Source organism: Oncorhynchus gorbuscha, linkage group LG11, assembly GCF_021184085.1.
Source record: "Oncorhynchus gorbuscha isolate QuinsamMale2020 ecotype Even-year linkage group LG11, OgorEven_v1.0, whole genome shotgun sequence".
NCBI lineage: Eukaryota > Metazoa > Chordata > Actinopteri > Salmoniformes > Salmonidae > Oncorhynchus > Oncorhynchus gorbuscha.
The window spans coordinates 41,697,416-41,720,178 of NC_060183.1; the positions used below are offsets into that span (position 1 = coordinate 41,697,416).

The window sequence follows — 22,763 nt, forward strand, 5'->3', positions numbered from 1 at the left end:
TGTGGGTGGGACTGTCTACAGACAGTGGAGTGGTGCAGGGATGCAGTCAGAAAAGATTTCATTTCACAAAAACACAAACCAACTACGAGAACTTAAGGTTCCAGCTCAGCAACAGGGTTTGGGTGAATTTACATGTCAATTCAGTTAATTCTAGTTCTTATTCCAATTTTCCTAGCCTAGTGGTTAGAGCGTTGGACCAATAGCCGAAATGTTGCAAGATCGAATCCCCGAGCTGACAAGGTCAAATCTATCGTTCTGCCCTTGAACAAGGCAGTTAACCCACTGTTCCTAGGCCGTCATTGAAAATAAGAATTTGTTCTTAACTGACTTGCCTAGTTAAATAAAGGTAAAATAAAAAATGCATTTCAATGAGAAATATGGAATTGGAATTTCAGTTGACATTCAGAATTGAATTGAAATGGAATTGAACCCAAACCTGCAGAAGATCACACACTGTATGTATATTTATATATCCATCATCAACCGAAGCTCCCCATCCACAGGTTTCGTTACCAATATGGTTGAAAAGAAGTTCAATTACATTAAATGGTATTATAAACAAAAGTATTTATAGTTGTAATTTATCATATAATTAGTGTTAGCTTTTGTAATCATGCAGCAGGACTAAAAGGCAACGGGTCAAACTAAGGTGAAAGGTTAGGGGTCAAATGTCAGGGGTCAAGGTGGTGATGTCATGTGGAAAGGTGTGCTCCAGAAGAACATCCAGTACTGACTGACTGCCTGCCTGCCTGCCTGTCTGTCTGTCTCTCTCTGTCTCTGTCTGTGTCTCACAGCTGTACAGAATTACATATTTACAAAGGGCGGGGGTGCTATGCAGTGTCGAGCACTAACACCTGTGGAAATAATCACATGAAAACACACCAATCTGTGACCCACACAGGAGACAAACCCCAGGACCAAACCTAGAGGTTATTAAAACATAGCAATACAGTCACATAAGGGAAAGTGAATGGAGGTTTATACACTGCTCAAAAAAATTACGGCAACACTTAAACAACACAATGTAACTCCAAGTCAATCACACTTCTGTGAAATCAAACTGTCCACTTAGGAAGCAACACTGATTGACAATACATTTCACATGCTGTTGTGCAAATGGAATAGACAACAGGTGGAAATTATAGGCATTTAGCAAGACACCCCCAATAAAGGAGTGGTTTGGTAGGTGGTGACCACAGACCACTTCTCAGTTCCTATGCTTCCTGGCTGATGTTTTGGTCACTTTTGAATGCTGGCGGTGCTTTCACTCTAGTGGTAGCATGAGACGGAGTCTACAACCCACACAAGTGGCTCAGGTAGTGCAGCTCATCCAGGATGGCACATCAATGCGAGATGTGGCAAGAAGGTTTGCTGTGTCTTTCAGCATAGTGTCCAGAGCATGGAGGCGCTACCAGGAGACAGGCCAGTACATCAGGAGACGTGGAGGAGGCCGTAGGAGAGCAACAACCCAGCAGCAGGACCGCTACCTCCGCCTTTGTGCAAGGAGGAGCAGGAGGAGCACTGCCAGAGCCCTGCAAAATGACCTCCAGCAGGCCACAAATGTGCATGTGTCTGCTCAAACGGTCAGAAACAGACTCCATGAGGGTGGTATGAGGGCCGACGTCCACAGGTCGGGGTTGTGCTTACAGCCCAACACCGTGCAGGACGTTTGGCATTTGCCAGAGAACACCAAGATTGGCAAATTCGCCTCTGGCGCCCTGTGCTCTTCACAGATGAAAGCAGGTTCACACTGAGCACATGTGATAGATGTGACAGTCTGGAGACGCCGTGGAGAACGTTCTGCTGCCTGCAACATCCTCCAGCATGACCGGTTTGGCGGTGGGTCAGTCATGGTGTGGGGTGGCATTTCTTTGGGGGGCCGCACAGCCCTCCATGTGCTCGCCAGAGGTAGCCTGACTGCCATTAGGTAACGAGATGAGATCCTCAGACCCCTTGTGAGACCATATGCTGGTGCGGTTGGCCCTGGGTTCCTCCTAATGCAAGACAATGCTAGACCTCATGTGGCTGGAGTGTGTCAGCAGTTCCTGCAAGAGGAAGGCATTGATGCTATGGACTGGCCCGCCCGTTCGCCAGACCTGAATCCAATTGAGCACATCTGGGACATCATATCTCGCTCCATCCACCAACACCACTAGTTGGTGGATGCTTTAGTCCAGGTCTGGGAGGAGATCCCTCAGGAGACCACCCGCCACCTTATCAGGAGCATGCGTCGTAGTGAGGTCATACAGGCACGTGGAGGCCACACACACTACTGAGCCTCATTTTGACTTGTTTTAAGGACATTATATCAAAGTTGGATCTGCCTGTAGTGTGGTTTTCCACTTTAATTTTGAGTGTGACTCCATGTCCAGACCTCCATGGGTTGATAAATTTGATTTCCATTGATAATTTTTGTGTGATTTTGTTGTCAGCACATTCAACTATGTAAAGAAAAAAAGTATTTAATAAGAATAGTTCATTCATTTAGATCTAGGATGTGTTATCTTAGTGTTCCCTTTATTTTTTTGAGCAGTGTATATTGCTGTACAGTAATGTATGAAAAGGGCCCACTTTGCCACATCGACTGAAGAACAGGCGCCTGCAAGGAATTTGGGTTACCAGCAGCCGGTCAATTTACACTTCACAGAAAGATGACTGTCTCAGTGTTTTTTTTTGTGTTTTGGGGAGGATGGGGTGTATAAGTAAAGTAACAAGAAGTTCATATTTCATCGTTTTTTCTTTTTGAATGAAAATGCAAGCTTAACTTTCATAATCATTATTCTTTATGTTTTATTAAATCCCTTTTAAGATGATACTTTTTTTCTTTTTAATAATCTTTGTTCTTTTTCAGGTTTTGGTGGGTTGGTTGGTTGTTTGGACATTGCTTTTCACCTTCTGAAGAACATTGGGTTGCGCAGGCAGGCTGCTAGTCACCTGCAACACCCCAGGGGTCCTGCGGAGGTCTCCAGGCTGCTGTCAGTGTCTGAGGCCAGTGTCTGGTCGGTGGACATGGAGGAGATATCGTTGACGGAGGGGGAAGGGAGGCTCTCACCACTGATGTTCACGGCTGCACCTGTGCTGAGGGAATCAACAGACAGCCGGGTTACAACGAACTAAGAGCCCCACAGACCAGGGTAAGGTTCATTTCCATTTAAATTCCAGTCAATTAAGGAAGTACACTGAAATTCAAATTCCAATTTACTTCAGTGCTTTTCAATTAGAAAAATGTGGAATTGGAATTCCGCTTGCCTTCTGAATTGACTGTAATTTTAATGGAATTGACCCCAGCCCTGCCACAGACACTACTGGACATTCTCAGTCAGTCACAAGCCTTATTGTGACACATAACCCCACACAGAAACTCGACACTCGGTCACAACACAACCAAATAGTAAACCCAGAACCCCATATACAAACACATCACAGTGTGTCACCAGACAGGTGAGAGGCGAGTTAAGGCTGGGGTACTCTGTCGGCTATCTCCTTAAATACAATAATATCACATTAGTGTAATAATAAGAATGTAATACTTTTATGTTAAGATGTAGTTCCCTATCTACCTACCTGTCTTTGGAAACATTACAGATCAGGGTGACATTTCAGCATTCATGTGCAACTTTTTACCACTAGATGGTGATACATTTCTGCAAACATACAGACATGCTTAGGCTACAGGACAGTATAGTACAGTACAGTATTTTAATGCAGTATTTTGATACAATATAAATATATTTGAGGCAAATGTCTTTCAATAGGCAGTCCTGTTTGTCTTAAGTTTCATCTTGGAAGCAAGAGTTTGGTGAGTGGACAGTTATGCTTTTAAGATGAATAAACGTTTGCCGGTGTTCTGGCTTGTTAGGATGTTAGGTTAGGTTTAACCGAGGGTTACATTTATACAAATGTTGAATTATACTGGGTTTGTTTTCCAATCATTTAAAAAATATATATTTTTTAAAGTCATCCCAAGTGGATGGGGTTGGTCACGGGGGATTTAATATAATATATATATACATATATATTTTTTTAAATTATCCTTAAAATATGCATATTGCATAAGATACATAAGGTAACTGAGGTGGTTCCCTCTAGAATCCCTTCCCTATGTGTAAACTTGATTGTGTTCACCCTAGATAGAGCTCTACTGAGGTTCGGTTTAACATGGTAGTATTTTGCTCTAGTCTAGGAGAGGTAGATGCAGCCTTCCAACAGAGGTAAGGCCAGCATAGGGGTCCAAGGTTTTCTTCTGGGTATTTTGTTGTTTTTAGCAGAGTGCAGAACCACTCCTTTATTGGGGGTGTCTTGCTAATTGTCTATAATTTCCAACTGTTGTCTATTCCATTTGCACAACAGCATGTGAAATCAGTGTTGCTTCCCAAGTGGACAGTTTGATTTCACAGAAGTGTGATTGACTTGGAGTTACATTGTGTTGTTTAAGTGTTCCCTTTATTTTTTTGAGCAGTGTATTATAGTGATGGGGAAATATTTTAACACACAGGTTGTTCTGGCTAACCTCTATGGTCCTAATTGGGATGACGCTGAATTTTTCTCAGACCTCATTGCAACACTTCCTGACCTTAACTCTCATCATTTGATACTGAGTGGAGATTTCAATTGTGTATTACATCCAAGCCTAGGCAGATGTAGACCAAAGCCCAACAATGTAATTTCAAAATCAGGTGCAGTAATCAAATAATTTATAGAATCCTATAATTTGTCTTATCCATGAAGCAGGAGCAATCCCACTGCTAAACAGTACTCCTTTTTTTATCCAGTCCACCACTCATACACTATGATTGACTTTTTCCTGCTGGATAATATAATTATTCATTTTGTAACTAAGAGCCAATATCACAGCATCGTTTTCTCAGACCATAGCCCTGTCCAGCTAGATATCCGCTTTCCGGACAGTACTGCATCACAACGCGCATGGCGACTTGACCCACTACTACTATACTGTAGTGCCTTTAACAAATACATATCAACTCACATTGATGTCTTTTTACAGATCAACTGCACTCCTGACGTGTCTCACTCTACTGTGTGGGAGTCGTTAAAAGAATATCTAAGGGGCCAAATGATTTCATACACAGCGTATGACAATAAACAGCGCACTAAACGCTTATCGGAACTATCTCAACTCATTCTAGATGTGGACAACAGATATGCCTCTTCTCCGATTCCTGAACTCTACAAAGAGACGGACGGCTACACCAATCGGAATTTGACAATCTTTCCACTGAACAAACGATGCAGCTTCTGTTTAAGTCGAGGCAGACATTTTATGAACACGGAGAGAAAGGTGGCAAGTTGTTATCTCACCAGCTTCGCCAATCCGCTGCTAGCAGCACCATACCTGAAATGTGTGTTGCAGCTGATTTAACTTCTACCAATCCCCCAAAAAATCAACAAACAATTTAAGTAATTCTACTCTGCTCTTTACTCATCATTGGCTCTTCCTGACACATCTCGTATGCATGCATTTCTAGACAATCTGGACATCCCCTGTTTCATCTCAGATGAACAAACTAACATGGATGCCTCAATAAATGATGATGAAGCTACTCTGGCAATCCAGTCCATGCAGAGCAGTAAAAGCTCCTGGGCCTAATGGCTTCCCTATTGAATTTTATAAAGCATTCTCCTCTAAACTATCCCCTAGGCTCAGCTCAATATACAATGAAATCCTTTCTAGTCAGAAACTGCCCCAGACATTTAACCAGGAGACCCATTCTGTTTTTCTTAAAAAGGACAAGAACCCCCTAGACTGTGGCTCATACTGCCCCATAAGCCTTTTGTGCTGCGATTATAAAATTCTCACTAAGGTCCTCTCATGCCGTTTAAAGACAGTGATGCTTAATATAATTAACTCTGACCAAACCAGATTTTTCTCAGGTAGGCAATATTTCTATCATACGCGGCGGATATTTAAAGTTCTTCATTCTGCCCACTCAACTCGACAGCCAGAGGTCGTCATCTCTCTTTATGCTGAGAAGGCTTTCGACCGGGTTGAGTGGGAACATCTATTTACAGTACTAGAGAGATTTGGGTTTGGCCCGTCATTCCTTTCCTGGATTAAGATTTTGTACTCGTCCCCAGTGGCTTCTGTTCGCACCAAGAATGTTACCTCAAGCTACTTCCCTCTCCCACAGGGTTACGAATTGATTGATTTGAAATGACTCGTTCAGACATCTTACTGTAATATGCAGAACTCAAGAGGTCCTCATTAATCTTTCCTTTAGAGGATTAGATAGGGCTATTCCATTTAACTTCAGAGCAAATGGCTCTATCTATAATTTCTTGTAGATTAAAATCTGATTGAGCTCGTTCTGTTTTCCCGGGCTGGAATTGACACCGGCATAACATGGTATGGCAGAATGGGTAACCCCTTGTCCCCTATGACATGGTTGTCTAAAAACATTAGCAGAAAACAAATAGATGAGGGGTCACCTTGTTCATGGTGTCCCACACAGCTGATTCAAAAACCAAGACGTGCACCCACGGGGGCCCCAGGACAGAGTTTGGGAAACTGACCAAGTTAAAGAGCAGAATTTTACACTAAAGATACAAATATTTAAGCAAGTAGGAAGACAAAAGGTGTTTGGTTCTTGTAAAAGCCCTATGCTCCCGTAGCGATAGAACAGTTTTATTTGTATACTCCTATTGTCATGCAGGTGAAAGAGGACCCAAACGCGACTTAACAGAAACAGAGTTTATTAAAGTCCAAAACGGAATAACAGAAATCCTCTAGATTTGTAGAGGGGAAAACAACTGGAGAAGCGGCCACAGACTGCAGGTCGCTTCGGGTAGGCGCAGGCCGTAGTCGACTGAGACACCTGCTCACACGCAGCGTCTGATGAAGGCACAAAACACGACAGGACAGGGTGATACACAATCACGGCAAAAACACGACAGGACAGGGCGAAACGCAATCACAGCATGGTGAATACAATACAAGGAACCGACGGAACAGGAACGGATCACAAAGGAATAAATAGGGACTCTAATCAGGGGAAAGGATCGGGAACAGGTGTGGGAAGACTAAATGATGATTAGGGGAATAGGAACAGCTGGGAGCAGGAACGGAACGACAGAGAGAAGAGAGAGCGAGAGAGTGAGAGAGGGAGGGGAGAGAGAGGGATAGAACCAAACAAGACCAGCAGAGGGAAACGAATAGCATGGGGAGCACAGGGACAAGACATGACAATAAATGACAAACATGACAGTACCCCCCACTCACCGAGCGCCTCCTGGCGCACTCGAGGAGGAATCCTGGCGGCAACGGAGGAAATCATCGATGAGCGAACGGTCCAGCACGTCCCGAGACGGAACCCAACTCCTCTCCTCAGGACCGTAACCCTCCCAATCCACTAGGTATTGGTGACCCCGTCCCCGAGAACGCATGTCCATAATTTTATGTACCTTGTAAATAGGTGCGCTCTCGACAAGGACGGGAGGGGGAGGGAAGACGAACGGGGGTGCGAAGAAAGGGCTTAACACAGGAGACATGGAAGACAGGATGGACGCGACGAAGATGTCGCGGAAGAAGCAGTCGCACAGCGACAGGATTGACGACCTGGGAGACACGGAACGGACCAATGAACCGCGGAGTCAACTTACGAGAAGCTGTCGTAAGAGGAAGGTTGCGAGTGGAAAGCCACACTCTCTGGCCGCAACAATACCTTGGACTCTTAATCCTGCGTTTATTGGCGGCTCTCACCGTCCGTGCCCTGTAACGGCAAAGTGCAGACCTCACCCTCCTCCAGGTGCGCTCACAACGTTGGACAAACGCTTGAGCGGAGGGAACGCTGACTCGGCAAGCTGGGATGAGAACAGAGGAGGCTGGTAACCCAGACTACTCTGAAACGGAGATAACCCGGTAGCAGACGAAGGAAGCGAATTGTGAGCGTATTCTGCCCAGGGAGCTGTTCTGCCCAAGACGCAGGGTTTCTGAAAGAAAGGCTGCGTAGTATGCGACCAATCGTCTGATTGGCCCTCTCTGCTTGACCGTTAGACTGGGGATGAAACCCGGAAGAGAGACTGACGGACGCACCAATCAAACGACAGAACTCCCTCCAAAACTGTGACGTGAATTGCGGACCTCTGTCTGAAACGGCGTCTAACGGGAGGCCATGAATTCTGAATACATTCTCAATAATGATTTGTGCCGTCTCCTTAGCGGAAGGAAGTTTAGCGAGGGGAATGAAATGTGCCGCCTTAGAGAACCTATCGACAACCGTCAGAATCACAGTCTTCCCCGCAGACAAAGGCAGACCGGTAATGAAGTCTAAGGCAATGTGAGACCATGGTCGAGAAGGAATGGGGAGCGGTCTGAGACGACCGGCAGGAGGAGAGTTACCCGACTTAGTCTGCGCGCAGTCCGAACAAGCAGCCACGAAACGGCGCGTGTCACGCTCCTGAGTCGGCCACCAAAAGCGCTGGCGAATAGACGCAAGAGTGCCTCGAACACCGGGATGACCCGCTAACTTGGCAGAGTGAGCCCACTGAAGAACAGCCAGACGAGTGGAAACAGGAACGAAAAGGAGGTTACTAGGACAAGCGCGCGGCGACGCAGTGTGCGTGAGTGCTTGCTTAACCTGTCTTTCAATTCCCCAGACTGTTAACCCGACAACACGCCCATAAGGAAGAATCCCCTCGGGATCAGTAGAAGCCACAGAAGAACTAAACAGACGGGATAAGGCATCAGGCTTGGTGTTCTTGCTACCCGGACGGTAAGAAATCACAAACTCGAAACGAGCGAAAAACAACGCCCAACGAGCTTGACGGGCATTAAGTCGTTTGGCAGAACGGATGTACTCAAGGTTCTTATGGTCTGTCCAAACGACAAAAGGAACGGTCGCCCTCCAACCACTGTCGCCATTCGCCTAGGGCTAAGCGGATGGCGAGCAGTTCACGGTTACCCACATCATAGTTGCGCTCAGATGGCGACAGGCGATGAGAAAATAAGCGCAAGGATGAACCTTATCGTCAGACTGGAAGCGCTGGGATAGAATGGCTCCCACGCCTACCTCTGAAGCGTCAACCTCGACAATGAATTGTCTAGTGACGTCAGGAGTAACGAGGATAGGAGCGGACGAAACGTTCTTTTAGAAGATCAAAAGCTCCCTGGGCGGAACCGGACCACTTAAAACACGTCTTGACAGAAGTAAGAGCTGTGAGAGGGGCAGCAACTTGACCGAAATTACGAATGAAACGCCGATAGAAATTAGCGAAACCTAAAAAGCGCTGCAACTCGACACGTGACCTTGGAACGGGCCAATCACTGACAGCTTGGACCTTAGCGGAATCCATCTGAATGCCTTCAGCGGAAATAACGGAACCGAGAAAAGTAACGGAGGAGACATGAAAAGAGCACTTCTCAGCCTTTACGTAGAGACAATTCTCTAAAAGGCGCTGTAGAACACGTCGAACGTGCTGAACATGAATCTCGAGTGACGGAGAAAAAATCAGGATATCGTCAAGATAGACAAAAACAAAAATGTTCAGCATGTCTCTCAGAACATCATTAACTAATGCCTGAAAACAGCTGGCGCATTGGCGAGACCGAACGGCAGAACCCGGTACTCAAAATGCCCTAACGGAGTATTAAACGCCGTTTTCCACTCGTCCCCCTCTCTGATGCGCACGAGATGGTAAGCGTTACGAAGGTCCAACTTAGTAAAGCACCTGGCTCCCTGCAGAATCTCGAAGGCTGATGACATAAGGGGAAGCGGATAACGATTCTTAACCGTTATGTCATTCAGCCCTCGATAATCCACGCAGGGGCGCAGAGTACCGTCCTTCTTCTTAACAAAAAGAACCCCGCCCCGGCCGGAGAGGAAGAAGGCACTATGGTACCGGCGTCAAGAGACACAGACAAATAATCCTCGAGAGCCTTACGTTCGGGAGCCGACAGAGAGTATAGTCTACCTCGAGGAGGAGTGGTCCCCGGAAGGAGATCAATACTACAATCATACGACCGGTGAGGAGGAAGGGAGTTGGCTCGGGACCGACTGAAGACCGTGCGCAGATCATGATATTCCTCCGGCACTCCTGTCAAATCGCCAGGTTCCTCCTGAGAAGTAGGGACAGAAGAAACGGGAGGGATGGCAGACATTAAACACTTCACATGACAAGAAACGTTCCAGGATAGGATAGAATTACTAGACCAATTAATAGAAGGATTATGACATACTAGCCAGGGATGACCCAAAACAACAGGTGTAAACGGTGAACGGAAAATCAAAAAAGAAATAGTCTCACTGTGGTTACCAGATACTGTGAGGGTTAAAGGTAGTGTCTCAAATCTGATACTGGGAAGATGACTACCATCTAAGGCGAACATGGGCGTAGGCTTATCTAACTCTCTGAAAGGAATGTCATGTTTCCGAACCCATGCTTCGTCCATGAAACAACCCTCAGCCCCAGAGTCTATCAAGGCACTACATGTAGCACCCGAACCGGTCCAGCGTAGGTGGACCGACAAAGTAGTACAGGACTTTGATGGAGAGACTTGAGTAGTTGCGCTCACCTGTAGCCCTCCGCTTACAGATGAGCTCTGGCTTTACTGGACATGAATTAACAAAATGTCCAGCAACTCCACAATAGAGGCACAGGCGGTTGGTGATCCTCCGTTCCCTCTCCTTATTCGAGATGCGAATCCCTCCCAGCTGCATGGGCTCAGTCTCAAAGCCAGAGGGGGAGATGGTTGCGATGCGGAGCAGGGAAACACCGTTGATGCGAGCTCTCTTCCACGAGCCCGGTGACGAAGATCTACCCGTCGTTCTATGCGGATGGCGAGAGCAATCAAAGAGTCCACATCTGAAGGAACCTCCCGGGAGAGAATCTCATCCTTAACCACAGCGTGGAGTCCCTCCAGAAAACGAGCGAGCAGCGCCGGCTCGTTCCACTCACTAGAGGCAGCAAGAGTGCGAAACTCAATGGAATAATCCGTTATGGACCGTTCACCTTGGCATAAGGAAGCCAGGGCCCTAGAAGCCTCCCCACCAAAAACTGAACGGTCAAAAACCCGAATCATCTCCTCTTTAAAGTTCTGGAAATCGTTAGAGCAAACAGCCCTTGCCTCCCAGATAGCTGTGCCCCATTCTCGAGCCCGGCCAGTAAGGAGTGAAATGACGTAAGCAACCCGAGCTCTCTCTAGAGTATGTGTTGGGTTGGAGAGAGAACACAATCTCACACTGCGTGAGAAAGGAGCGGCACTCAGTGGGCTGCCCGGAGTAGCAAGGTGGGTTATTAACCCTAGGTTCTGGAGGCTCGGCAGGCCAGGAAGTAACAGGTGGCACGAGACGTAGACTCTGGAACTGTCCAGAGAGGTCGGAAACCTGAGCAGCCAGGTTTTCCACGGCCTGGCGAGCAGCAGACAATTCCTGCTCGTGTCTGCCGAGCATGGCTCCTTGGATCTCGACGGCAGTGTAACGAGCGTCTGAAGTCGCTGGGTCCATTCCTTGGTCGGTTCCTTCTGTCATGCAGGTGAAAGAGGACCCAAACGCGACTTAACAGAAACAGAGTTTATTAAAGTCCAAAACGGAATAACAGAAATCCTCTAGATTTGTAGAGGGGAAAACAACTGGAGAAGCGGCCACAGACTGCAGGTCGCTTCGGGTAGGCGCAGGCCGTAGTCGACTGAGACACCTGCTCACACGCAGCGTCTGATGAAGGCACAAAACACGACAGGACAGGGTGATACACAATCACGGCAAAAACACGACAGGACAGGGCGAAACGCAATCACAGCATGGTGAATACAATACAAGGAACCGACGGAACAGGAACGGATCACAAAGGAATAAATAGGGACTCTAATCAGGGGAAAGGATCGGGAACAGGTGTGGGAAGACTAAATGATGATTAGGGGAATAGGAACAGCTGGGAGCAGGAACGGAACGACAGAGAGAAGAGAGAGCGAGAGAGTGAGAGAGGGAGGGGGAGAGAGAGGGATAGAACCAAACAAGACCAGCAGAGGGAAACGAATAGCATGGGGAGCACAGGGACAAGACATGACAATAAATGACAAACATGACACCTATCTTCCCGGAGCAGACATTTAAGCTTCCTGTTGAATCTGTGGCGTTAAACTATCGTAGGTAGCTAGCAAACCTCAAGTCTTTGTCCTAGACAAAGCATCAGACTACGAAAGATGACCAGATACAAAAGATCTACTGTACCTGGTCTTGTGTGGCTCAATTGGTAAAGCATGACACTTGCAACACCAGAGATGTGGGGTTGATTCCCAATGGGGGACAAGTATGAAAAATGAATGCACTAAGTCGCTCTGTATCTGCCTACTAAAATGTAAATGTAACAAGCCAGTTAAGAGAAAAAGTGAGTTTTCTAAGGCTTGCTAAAACGATCCCTCTCGGTCCAGAGCATGCCAATGGTGTGGTGATCTGTAGGCAGACCAGTAATCTCCTGTTTGTGTCTGTAGCAGTGGGAGGCAGGTGATTAAAGGACAGTGGAATACATTTCATCTGACCTCCAATAAAACAGGGAGGCAAAATCACCATTTATGGGTTCATACATAGATTGTGTCCAATAACAGAATAACATGCTTACTCTAATGCTATCCATCTATGTAAGCCCTGAGCCAAGTGGTGCTGAAAGGCAGGGCTTTATAGCCTGGTACTGCTACTGCTGTGAAATATTGCCATCTGGGGCTCTTCAGCTGCGCTTTGGTAAACACTCCAATATTTTATTTTTTACTGTAAATGAGATGAGTTCTAGTGCTATCTAGAAGAGTATGGACCAAGGACCCCAGCCTTAAATCATGATATGTGACAGTGCATACACAGATGTGAAAAAAAACATAGCCTACATGATATTTGCAGAGAGTAGGTGGATAGCAACCTTTTTAATCAATCCACATTTACACTGCTCTGTTACTCAATATAGAGTGGAGTCACATATATCTTTCTTAACACTTAATTGCATACAGTAATACCATTCAAATAAAGATGAATCACTAAACATACACAAAACATGCAAGTTTGGTCAAAAATGACCAAATCTACAGTTTAGATCAGGTGTGGGCAATTCCAGTCCCCGAGGGCCTGATTGGTGTCACAGTTTTGCCCCAGCTAACACACCTGACTCTAATAATCACCTAATCATGATCTTCAGTTTAGAATGCAATTGAAAATCAGCTGTGTTGGATAGGGATGGAGAAAAAGTGTGACACTAATCACACCCTCTAGTACTGGAGTTGCCCACCCCTGGTTTAGATGGATACTTTTACATACAGATATAATTACTCATCTACAAATTCCTACAGATATAACACTTATGTAGCCTATCAATTATATTTGTCTCGGGAAAACAAGATGGGAGACAAAGACGCATGGGTCAACGCACAGATGGATTTCTGTTACAAGAAGACCCCAGTGATTATACAGTATTATTAAATCAACTTACAGAGGGACTAGGTTATGCACTGAGAGTACCTGAGGGAGAGGGTTGTCCCTTCACCACCCCGTTCTTCGTCCTCTCCTCAAAGTTCATCACCTCTTTGTAGATTAGCTCTGAAAAGAGAGAGAGAGAGAGAAATGAGAGGGAGAGACCAAAAGAAAAGGGGAGGAAAAAACATTAAAATACCAGCACAGAAATCTATTCTCTGCTTTAGCTGTCTCTTGTTGTAAGTCTAATTACCATGGGAAGGCTGCAAGGTCATTGGAAATGTTAATATACAAAGTTAGTAAACAGAAACAAATAGAAAACAGATAGGAATACTTAATTGTTGACAAGCTTCTACAGTAGGTAACTAGATACACAAGAGAATAGAGAAAAGCAGTGAATGTAAGTTGGGAATTGTCTCCCTAGAGACCACAAACGTTACGACTTACAAATAATTTAGCTTTCATTCAGAGATCCTACCTTATTCGGAGATACTCCCAAAAGAGGCATCCATAGCAATAGAATTAGTAACTATAAAGGAATATGACATGTTTACCTTTCCATTCATCGATAGAGTGTTCTCTCTCATCCAGCTGTTTGTCGTAGATAGCAGGAGGAGGCTGGAGGGAGAAAGATACATCGACTGTTTGCTGAACCTGGTTTTAGCAATGGCTAACAGATAGGTGATATCTAAGAACTACCAGTATCATGACAGCATTTAAATTATCCCTTTAAAAGAATACAATTTAAAGTTTCAACTATAAATTAAATGACACAAGCTCTAAATATGTGCAACACTAGCCAAAATATGTAGTAGCCGCAGGCACGCACGCACGCATCCACACAATGCATGAGAGTTCTGTAAATCATCAGAGGGGACATAATATACACTCTCAGCAACAGTTGCATGAGGAGTTTGAACAGCCAAACCCATTCACTGCACAGAACAAGTGTAAAGGTCAAGTAAAAGTAGAACAGAGATCATGATGAGAACAAAGAATGGTAAGATACAGAGGTGGGTTGGGATGACAATAGGCTACCGAATTGAGATGAAGAATGAAAGAAACGGAAGATATTTCTTACAATCATTTACAATGCCTCTTTCATGACAATGAATCTCTAAACAACTAAGACAATCTTCTCTAGTTTTCCTTTATGATTAGATGATTGACAGGAAGAAGGACAACACCTCCTCTGGGGATGTAGTAATAATAATAATATTTAACTTGTAGAGCCTACAGACCAGGCCCTTCAAATATTTCCATATGTTGTTGTCTAACATCCTATAGGCCTGCCAGCCTATATTGCTTTCCATTAGTGAGGAGAAAGCCACACAGACACAGCACAGCACATATACAATCTGCCGTGTCATCTAAAAGAAGTGTTATAATGCACAATAAAATGTAATATAACTCATTATAAATTCCCTTAGAAGTCATTATGTATGTGCCTTATAGAACATGTTACTGAGGGGTTTCTTTGGATGGTGCAACTTTGGTCATATTATATTTGTAAAGCTCTATATGCTGTACAGTTTTTATATGCTGTCCTATATACTGTATACTTACAACCAAAAAGGTAGCACCATTTTTCTAAGAGGTCATTGAAAAAGAGCTGAAGATTGGGTTTTGGACAGCCGCCCCAAAATATATGTAGTACAGTTTTGTACAGTCATATCTGGTCAAATCATGTTTGCAATGCTCTATATGTTGTATGATATATTTCTCTTGAGGTAGTATAGTTGTAATTTACCATTGATATTTGGACGAGATCCCTGGCCTTCATCAGCATGAAATGACAATAGAGAGGGGGGAAAAAAACAGTACAACATTGGTTTCAGGGAAATGGTAATGCCATAGATGGCCAATATAATATATATATACAGTATATATACTGTATTTCACATCTATACATCCTCATATATGCTACATCAACTAGCATCGTCATGTAGGGTATCACTTTTTGGTCATATTTGCAATGATAAACTAAAATGTATGTTTTAACAAAAGAATGAGGCATGCTACAAATTAAATATATACATTAACATAGTCATAATACTTTAAAATGCATATTTCTATTTTCAAAGAAAGATATTATAGTGAAGTAGTGTGATTCGCTCTCAAATAAGGAAGTAACAATAAACTTGATCAATTTATTCATTGATCTTGTTGAGAGGCACTTCTTTTTATATAAAGTCGTAGCCTGAAATCCAAACTAATATACACTGCATTCAGAAAGTATTCTATTTCTACAGCCTTATTATAAAATGGATTCAATATTTTTTTGTCCTCAGTCTAAACACAATAACCCATAATGATGAAGTGAAAACAGGTTTCTTGATATTTTTGCTGATGTATTAAAAATAAAAAACAGAAATACCTAATTTACATAAGTATTCAGACCCTTTGCTATGAGCATTGAAATTGAGCTCAGGTGCATCCTGTTTCAATTGATCATCCTTGAGATGTTTCTACAACTTGATTGGTCCAACTGTGGTAACATCAATTGATTGGACATGATTTGGAAAGGCACACACCTGTCTATATAAGGTCCCACAGTTAACAGTGCATGTCAGAGCAAAAACCAAGCCATGAGGTAGAAGGAATTGTCCATAGAGCTCCGAGACAGGGACAGATCTGGGGAAGGGTAACAAAACATTTATGCAGCATTGAAGGTCACCGAAGAACACAGTGGCCTCCATCATTCTTAAATGGAAGAACTTTGGAACCACCAAGACTCTTCCTAGAGTTGGGCCTTAGTCAGGAAGGTGACCAAGAACCTGATGGTCTCTCTGACAGAGCTCCAGAGTTCCTCTGTGGAGATGGGAGAACCTTCCAGAAGGATAACCATCTCTGCAGCACTCCACCAATCAAGCCTTTATGGTAGAGTGGCTAGACGGAAGCCACTCCTCAGTAAAAGGCACATGACAGCCTGGCTGAGGTTTGCCAAAAGGCACCTAAAGGACTCTCCAGACCATGAGAAACAAGATTTTCTGGTCTGGTGAAACCAAAGCATCACTTCTGGAGGAAACCTGGCACCATCCCTACAGTGAATCATGGTGGTGACAGCATCATGCTGTGCTGTGGGGATGGTTTGCAGCGACATGGACTGGGATACTAGTCAGGATCGAGGGAAAGATGAACGGAGCAATGTGCAGAGAGATCCTTGATGAACATCTGATCCAGACTGCTCAGGATCTCAGACTGGGGCGAAAGTTCACCTTCCAACAGGACAACGACCCTAAGCACACAGCCTAGAAAACACAGGAGTGGTTTCAGGACAAGTCTCTGAATGTCCGAGAATGGCCCAGGCAGAGCCCGGACTTGAAACCGATCGAACATCTCTGATGAGACCAGAAAGTAGCTATGCAGCGACACTCCCCAATCCAACCTGACTAAACTTTAGAGGATTTGCAGAGAAGAATGGGAGAAACTTCCCAAATACAGGTGTGCCAAGGTTGTAGCGTCATACCCAAGAAGACTCGAGGCTGTAATCGCTGCCAAAGGTGCTTCATAAAGTACTGAGTAAAGGGTCTGAATATTTATGTAAATGTGATATATTTTATTTTATTTTTTTCACCTTTATTTAACCAGGAAGGCAAGTTGAGAACAAGTTTTAATTTACAATTGCGACCTGGCCAAGATAAAGCAAAGCAGTTCAACACATACAACAACACAGAGTTACACATGGAGTAAAACAAACATACAGTCAATAAATAATACAGTAGAAAAATAAGTCTATATACAATGTGAGCAAGTGAGGTGAGATAAGGGAGGTAAAGGAAAAAAAGGCCATGGTGGCGAAGTAAATACAATATAACAAGTAAAACACTGGAATGGTTGATTTGCAGTGGAAGAATGTGCAAAGTAGAGATAGAAATAATGGGGTGCAAAAGAGCAAAATAAAATAAATACAGTAGGGAAAGAGGTAGTTGTTTGGGCTAAATTATAGATGGGCTATGTACAGGTGCAGTAATCTGTGAGCTGCTCCGACAGCTGGTGCTTAAAGGTAGTGAGGGAGATAAGTGTTTCCAGTTTCAGAGATTTTTGTAGTTCGTTCCAGTCATTGGCAGCAGAGAACTGGAAGGAGAGGCGGCCAAAGGAAGAATTGGTATGGGGGGTGACCAGAGAGATATGCCTGCTGGAGCGCGTGCTACAGGTGGGTGCTGCTATGGTGACCAGCGAGCTGAGATAAGGGGGGACTTTACCGAGCAGGGTCTTATAGATGACCTGGAGCCAGTGGATTGTGCGACAAGTATGAAGCGAGGGCCAGCCAACGAGAGCGTATAGGTCGCAGTGGTGGGTAGTATATGGGGCTTTGGTGACAAAAGGGATGGCACTGTGATAGACTGCATCCAATTGATTGAGTAGGGTATTGGAGGCTATTTTGTAAATGACATCGCTGAAGTCGACGATTGGTAGGATGGTCAGTTTTACAAGGGTATGTTTGGCAGCATGAGTGAAGGATGCTTTGTTGCGAAATAGGAAGCCAATTCTAGATTAAACTTTGGATTGGAGCTGTTTTATGTGAGTCTGGAAGGAGAGTTTACAGTCTAACAAGACACCTAGGTATTTGTAGTTGTCCACATATTCAAGTCAGAGCCGTCCAGAGTAGTGATGTTGGACAGGCGGGCATGTGCCGGCAGCGATCGGTTGAAGAGCATGCATTTAGTTTTACTTGTATTTAAGAGCAATTGGAGGCCACGGAAGGAGAGTTGTAATGGCATTGAAGCTCGCCTGGAGGGTTGTTAACAGTGTCCAAAGAAGAGCCAGAAGTATACAGAATGGTGTCGTCTGCTTAGAGGTGGAGCAGAGATTCACCAGCAGCAAGAACGACATCATTGATGTATACAGAGAAGTGAGTCGGTCCAAGAATTGAACCCTGTGGCACCCCCATTGTCATGTTTGTCATTTATTATCATGTCTTGTCCCTGTGCTCCCCATGCTATTCGTTTCCCTCTGCTGGTCTTATTGGGTTCTTTCCCTCCTATCCCTCTCTCTCCCCCTCCCTCTCTCACTCTCTCGCTCTCTCTTCTCTCTATCGTTCCGTTCCTGCTCCCAGCTGTTCCTATTCCCCTAATCATCATTTAGTCTTCCCACACCTGTTCCCGATCCTTTCCCTGATTAGAGTCCCTATTTATTCCTTTGTGTTCCGTTCCTGTGCCGTCGGTTCCTTGTATTGTATTCACCATGCTGTGATTGCGTTTCGCCCTGTCCTGTCGTGTTTTTGCCGTGATTGTGTATCACCCTGTCCTGTCGTGTTTTGTGCCTTCATCAGACGCTGCGTGTGAGCAGGTGTCTCAGTCGACTACGGCCTGCGCCTACCCGGCGACCTGCAGTCTGTGGCCGCTTCTCCAGTTGTTTTCCCTCTACAAATCTAGAGGATGTCAGTTATTCCGTTTTGAACATTATTAAACTCTGTTTCTGTTAAGTCGCTTTTGGGTCCTCTTTTACCTGCATGACAGAAGGAACCGACCAAGGAATGGACCCAGCGACTTCAGACGCTCGTTACACTGCCGTCGAGTTCCAAGGAGCCATGCTCGGCAGACACGAGCAGGAATTGTCTGCTGCTCGCCATGCCGTGGAGAACCTGGCCGCTCAGGTTTCCGACCTCTCTGGACAGTTCCAGAGTCTACGTCTCGTGCCACCTGTTACTCCCTGGCCTGCCGAGCCTCCAGAACCCAGGGTTAATAACCCACCTTGCTACTCCGGGCAGCCCACTGAGTGCCGCTCCTTTCTCACGCAGTGTGAGATTGTGTTCTCTCTCCAACCCCACACATACTCTAGAGAGAGAGCTCGGGTTGCTTACGTCATTTCACTCCTTACTGGCCGGGCTCGAGAATGGGGCACAGCTATCTGGGAGGCAAGGGCTGATTGCTCTAACAGATTCCAGAACTTTAAAGAGGAGATGATTCGGGTTTTTGACCGTTCAGTTTTTGGTGAGGAGGCTTCTAGGGCCCTGGCTTCCTTATGCCAAGGTGAACGGTCCATAACGGATTATTCCATTGAGTTTCGCACTCTTGCTGCCTCTAGTGAGTGGAACGAGCCGGCGCTGCTCGCTCGTTTTCTGGAGGGACTCCACGCAGCGGTTAAGGATGAGATTCTCTCCCGGGAGGTTCCTTCAGATGTGGACTCTTTGATTGCTCTCGCCATCCGCATAGAACGACGGGTAGATCTTCGTCACCGGGCTCGTGGAAGAGAGCTCGCATCAACGGTGTTTCCCTGCTCCGCATCGCAACCATCTCCCTCCTCTGGCTTTGAGACTGAGCCCATGCAGCTGGGAGGGATTCGCATCTCGAATAAGGAGAGGGAACGGAGGATCACCAACCGCCTGTGCCTCTATTGCGGAGTTGCTGGACATTTTGTTAATTCATGTCCAGTAAGAGGCCAGAGCCCATCAGTAAGCGGAGGGCTACTGGTGAGCGCTACTACTCAGTCCTCTTCATCTAGATCTTGTACTACTATGTCGGTCCATCTACGCTGGACCGGTTCGGGTGCTACATGCAGTGCCTTGATTGACTCTGGGGCTGAGGGTTGTTTCATGGACGAAGCATGGGTTCGGAAACATAACATTCCTTTCAGACCGTTAGACAAGCCTACGCCCATGTTTGCCTTAGATGGTAGTCATCTTCCCAGTATCAAATTTGAGACACTACCTTTAACTCTCACAGTATCTGGTAACCACAGTGAGACTATTTCTTTTTGATTTTCCGTTCACCGTTTACACCTGTTGTTTTGGGTCATCCCTGGCTAGTATGTCATAATCCTTCTATTAATTGGTCTAGTAATTCTATCCTATCCTGGAACGTTTCTTGTCATGTGAAGTGTTTAATGTCTGCCATCCCTCCCGTTTCTTCTCTCCCTACTTCTCAGGAGGAACCTGGCGATTTGACAGGAGTGCCGGAGGAATATCATGATCTGCGCACGGTCTTCAGTCGGTCCCGAGCCAACTCCCTTCCTCCTCACCGGTCGTATGATTGTAGTATTGATCTCCTTCCAGGGACCACGCCTCCTCGAGGTAGACTATACTCTCTGTCGGCTCCCGAACGTAAGGCTCTCGAGGATTATTTGTCTGTGTCTCTTGACGCCGGTACCATAGTGCCTTCTTCTTCTCCGGCCGGGGCGGGGTTCTTTTTGTTAAGAAGAAGGACGGTACTCTGCGCCCCTGCGTGGATTATCGAGGGCTGAATGACATAACGGTTAAGAATCGTTATCCGCTTCCCCTTATGTCATCAGCCTTCGAGATTCTGCAGGGAGCCAGGTGCTTTACTAAGTTGGACCTTCGTAACGCTTACCATCTCGTGCGCATCAGAGAGGGGGACGAGTGGAAAACGGCGTTTAACACTCCGTTAGGGCATTTTGAGTACCGGGTTCTGCCGTTCGGTCTCGCCAATGCGCCAGCTGTTTTTCAGGCATTAGTTAATGATGTTCTGAGAGACATGCTGAACATTTTTGTTTTTGTCTATCTTGACGATATCCTGATTTTTTCTCCGTCACTCGAGATTCATGTTCAGCACGTTCGACGTGTTCTACAGCGCCTTTTAGAGAATTGTCTCTACGTAAAGGCTGAGAAGTGCTCTTTTCATGTCTCCTCCGTTACTTTTCTCGGTTCCGTTATTTCCGCTGAAGGCATTCAGATGGATTCCGCTAAGGTCCAAGCTGTCAGTGATTGGCCCGTTCCAAGGTCACGTGTCGAGTTGCAGCGCTTTTTAGGTTTCGCTAATTTCTATCGGCGTTTCATTCGTAATTTCGGTCAAGTTGCTGCCCTCTCACAGCTCTTACTTCTGTCAAGACGTGTTTTAAGTGGTCCGGTTCCGCCCAGGGAGCTTTTGATCTTCTAAAAGAACGTTTTACGTCCGCTCCTATCCTCGTTACTCCTGACGTCACTAGACAATTTATTGTCGAGGTTGACGCTTCAGAGGTAGGCGTGGGAGCCATTCTATCCCAGCGCTTCCAGTCTGACGATAAGGTTCATCCTTGCGCTTATTTTTCTCATCGCCTGTCGCCATCTGAGCGCAACTATGATGTGGGTAACCGTGAACTGCTCGCCATCCGCTTAGCCCTAGGCGAATGGCGACAGTGGTTGGAGGGGGCGACCGTTCCTTTTGTCGTTTGGACAGACCATAAGAACCTTGAGTACATCCGTTCTGCCAAACGACTTAATGCCCGTCAAGCTCGTTGGGCGTTGTTTTTCGCTCGTTTCGAGTTTGTGATTTCTTACCGTCCGGGTAGCAAGAACACCAAGCCTGATGCCTTATCCCGTCTGTTTAGTTCTTCTGTGGCTTCTACTGATCTCGAGGGGATTCTTCCTTATGGGCGTGTTGTCGGGTTGACAGTCTGGGGAATTGAAAGACAGGTTAAGCAAGCACTCACGCACACTGCGTCGCCGCGCGCTTGTCCTAGTAACCTCCTTTTCGTTCCTGTTTCCACTCGTCTGGCTGTTCTTCAGTGGGCTCACTCTGCCAAGTTAGCTGGTCATCCCGGTGTTCGAGGCACTCTTGCGTCTATTCGCCAGCGCTTTTGGTGGCCGACTCAGGAGCGTGACACGCGCCGTTTCGTGGCTGCGTGTTCAGACTGCGCGCAGAAGAAGTCTGGTAATTTTTTTCTGCTTCTGCTCCTGGTCTTGCTGGGTCTCAGTCTGTTCCCTGCCATCGCATCTCTCCTGTTCTTGTCCCTGCCCTTGCTGTGTCTCAGTCTGTCCCTAGTTCTCATTTTTTTTTTAGAGTAGTACCCTAGTTTCCCTTTTTATCGTTTTCGTTACGGTCCTGAGGAGAGGAGTGGGGTTCTTTCTCGGGACGTGCTGGACCGTTTGATCTATGATTTCCTCCGTTGCTGCCAGTGTTCCTCCTCGAGAGCGCCAGGAGGCGCCGGTGAGTGGGGGGTACTGTCATGTTTGTCATTTATTATCATGTCTTGTCCCTGTGCTCCCCATGCTATTCGTTTCCCTCTGCTGGTCTTATTGGGTTCTTTCCCTCCTATCCCTCTCTCTCCCCCTCCCTCTCTCACTCTCTCGCTCTCTCTTCTCTCTATCGTTCCGTTCCTGCTCCCAGCTGTTCCTATTCCCCTAATCATCATTTAGTCTTCCCACACCTGTTCCCGATCCTTTCCCCTGATTAGAGTCCCTATTTATTCCTTTGTGTTCCGTTCCTGTGCCGTCGGTTCCTTGTATTGTATTCACCATGCTGTGATTGCGTTTCGCCCTGTCCTGTCGTGTTTTTTGCCGTGATTGTGTATCACCCTGTCCTGTCGTGTTTTGTGCCTTCATCAGACGCTGCGTGTGAGCAGGTGTCTCAGTCGACTACGGCCTGCGCCTGTAAGCGACCTGCAGTCTGTGGCCGCTTCTCCAGTTGTTTTCCCCTC

At 45.9% G+C, this 22,763-nt stretch overlaps 1 protein-coding gene across 8 annotated transcripts in view; it reads right to left on the bottom strand.

Moving 5' to 3' along the window:
- Positions 1-2,420: 2,420 nt before the first annotated feature.
- The window catches only part of LOC124048657 (mitogen-activated protein kinase 10), a 113,528-nt gene continuing 93,185 nt past the window's right edge, over positions 2,421-22,763 (bottom strand). For 4 of the 8 annotated variants that reach the window (XM_046369654.1, XM_046369659.1, XM_046369652.1 and 1 more), the window contains 4 exons: positions 15,157-15,183; positions 13,961-14,024; positions 13,455-13,532; positions 2,421-3,073 (listed from right to left, as the gene is read on the bottom strand). In XM_046369654.1, the coding sequence (XP_046225610.1) occupies positions 2,931-3,073; positions 13,455-13,532; positions 13,961-14,024; positions 15,157-15,183 (312 nt within the window). In that variant the 3' untranslated portion in view covers positions 2,421-2,930. Of the gene's footprint in view, positions 3,079-13,425; positions 13,533-13,960; positions 14,025-15,156; positions 15,184-22,763 lie in introns of all 8 variants that reach the window. The other 4 variants (XM_046369658.1, XM_046369656.1, XM_046369657.1 and 1 more) reach the window with 4 other exon arrangements.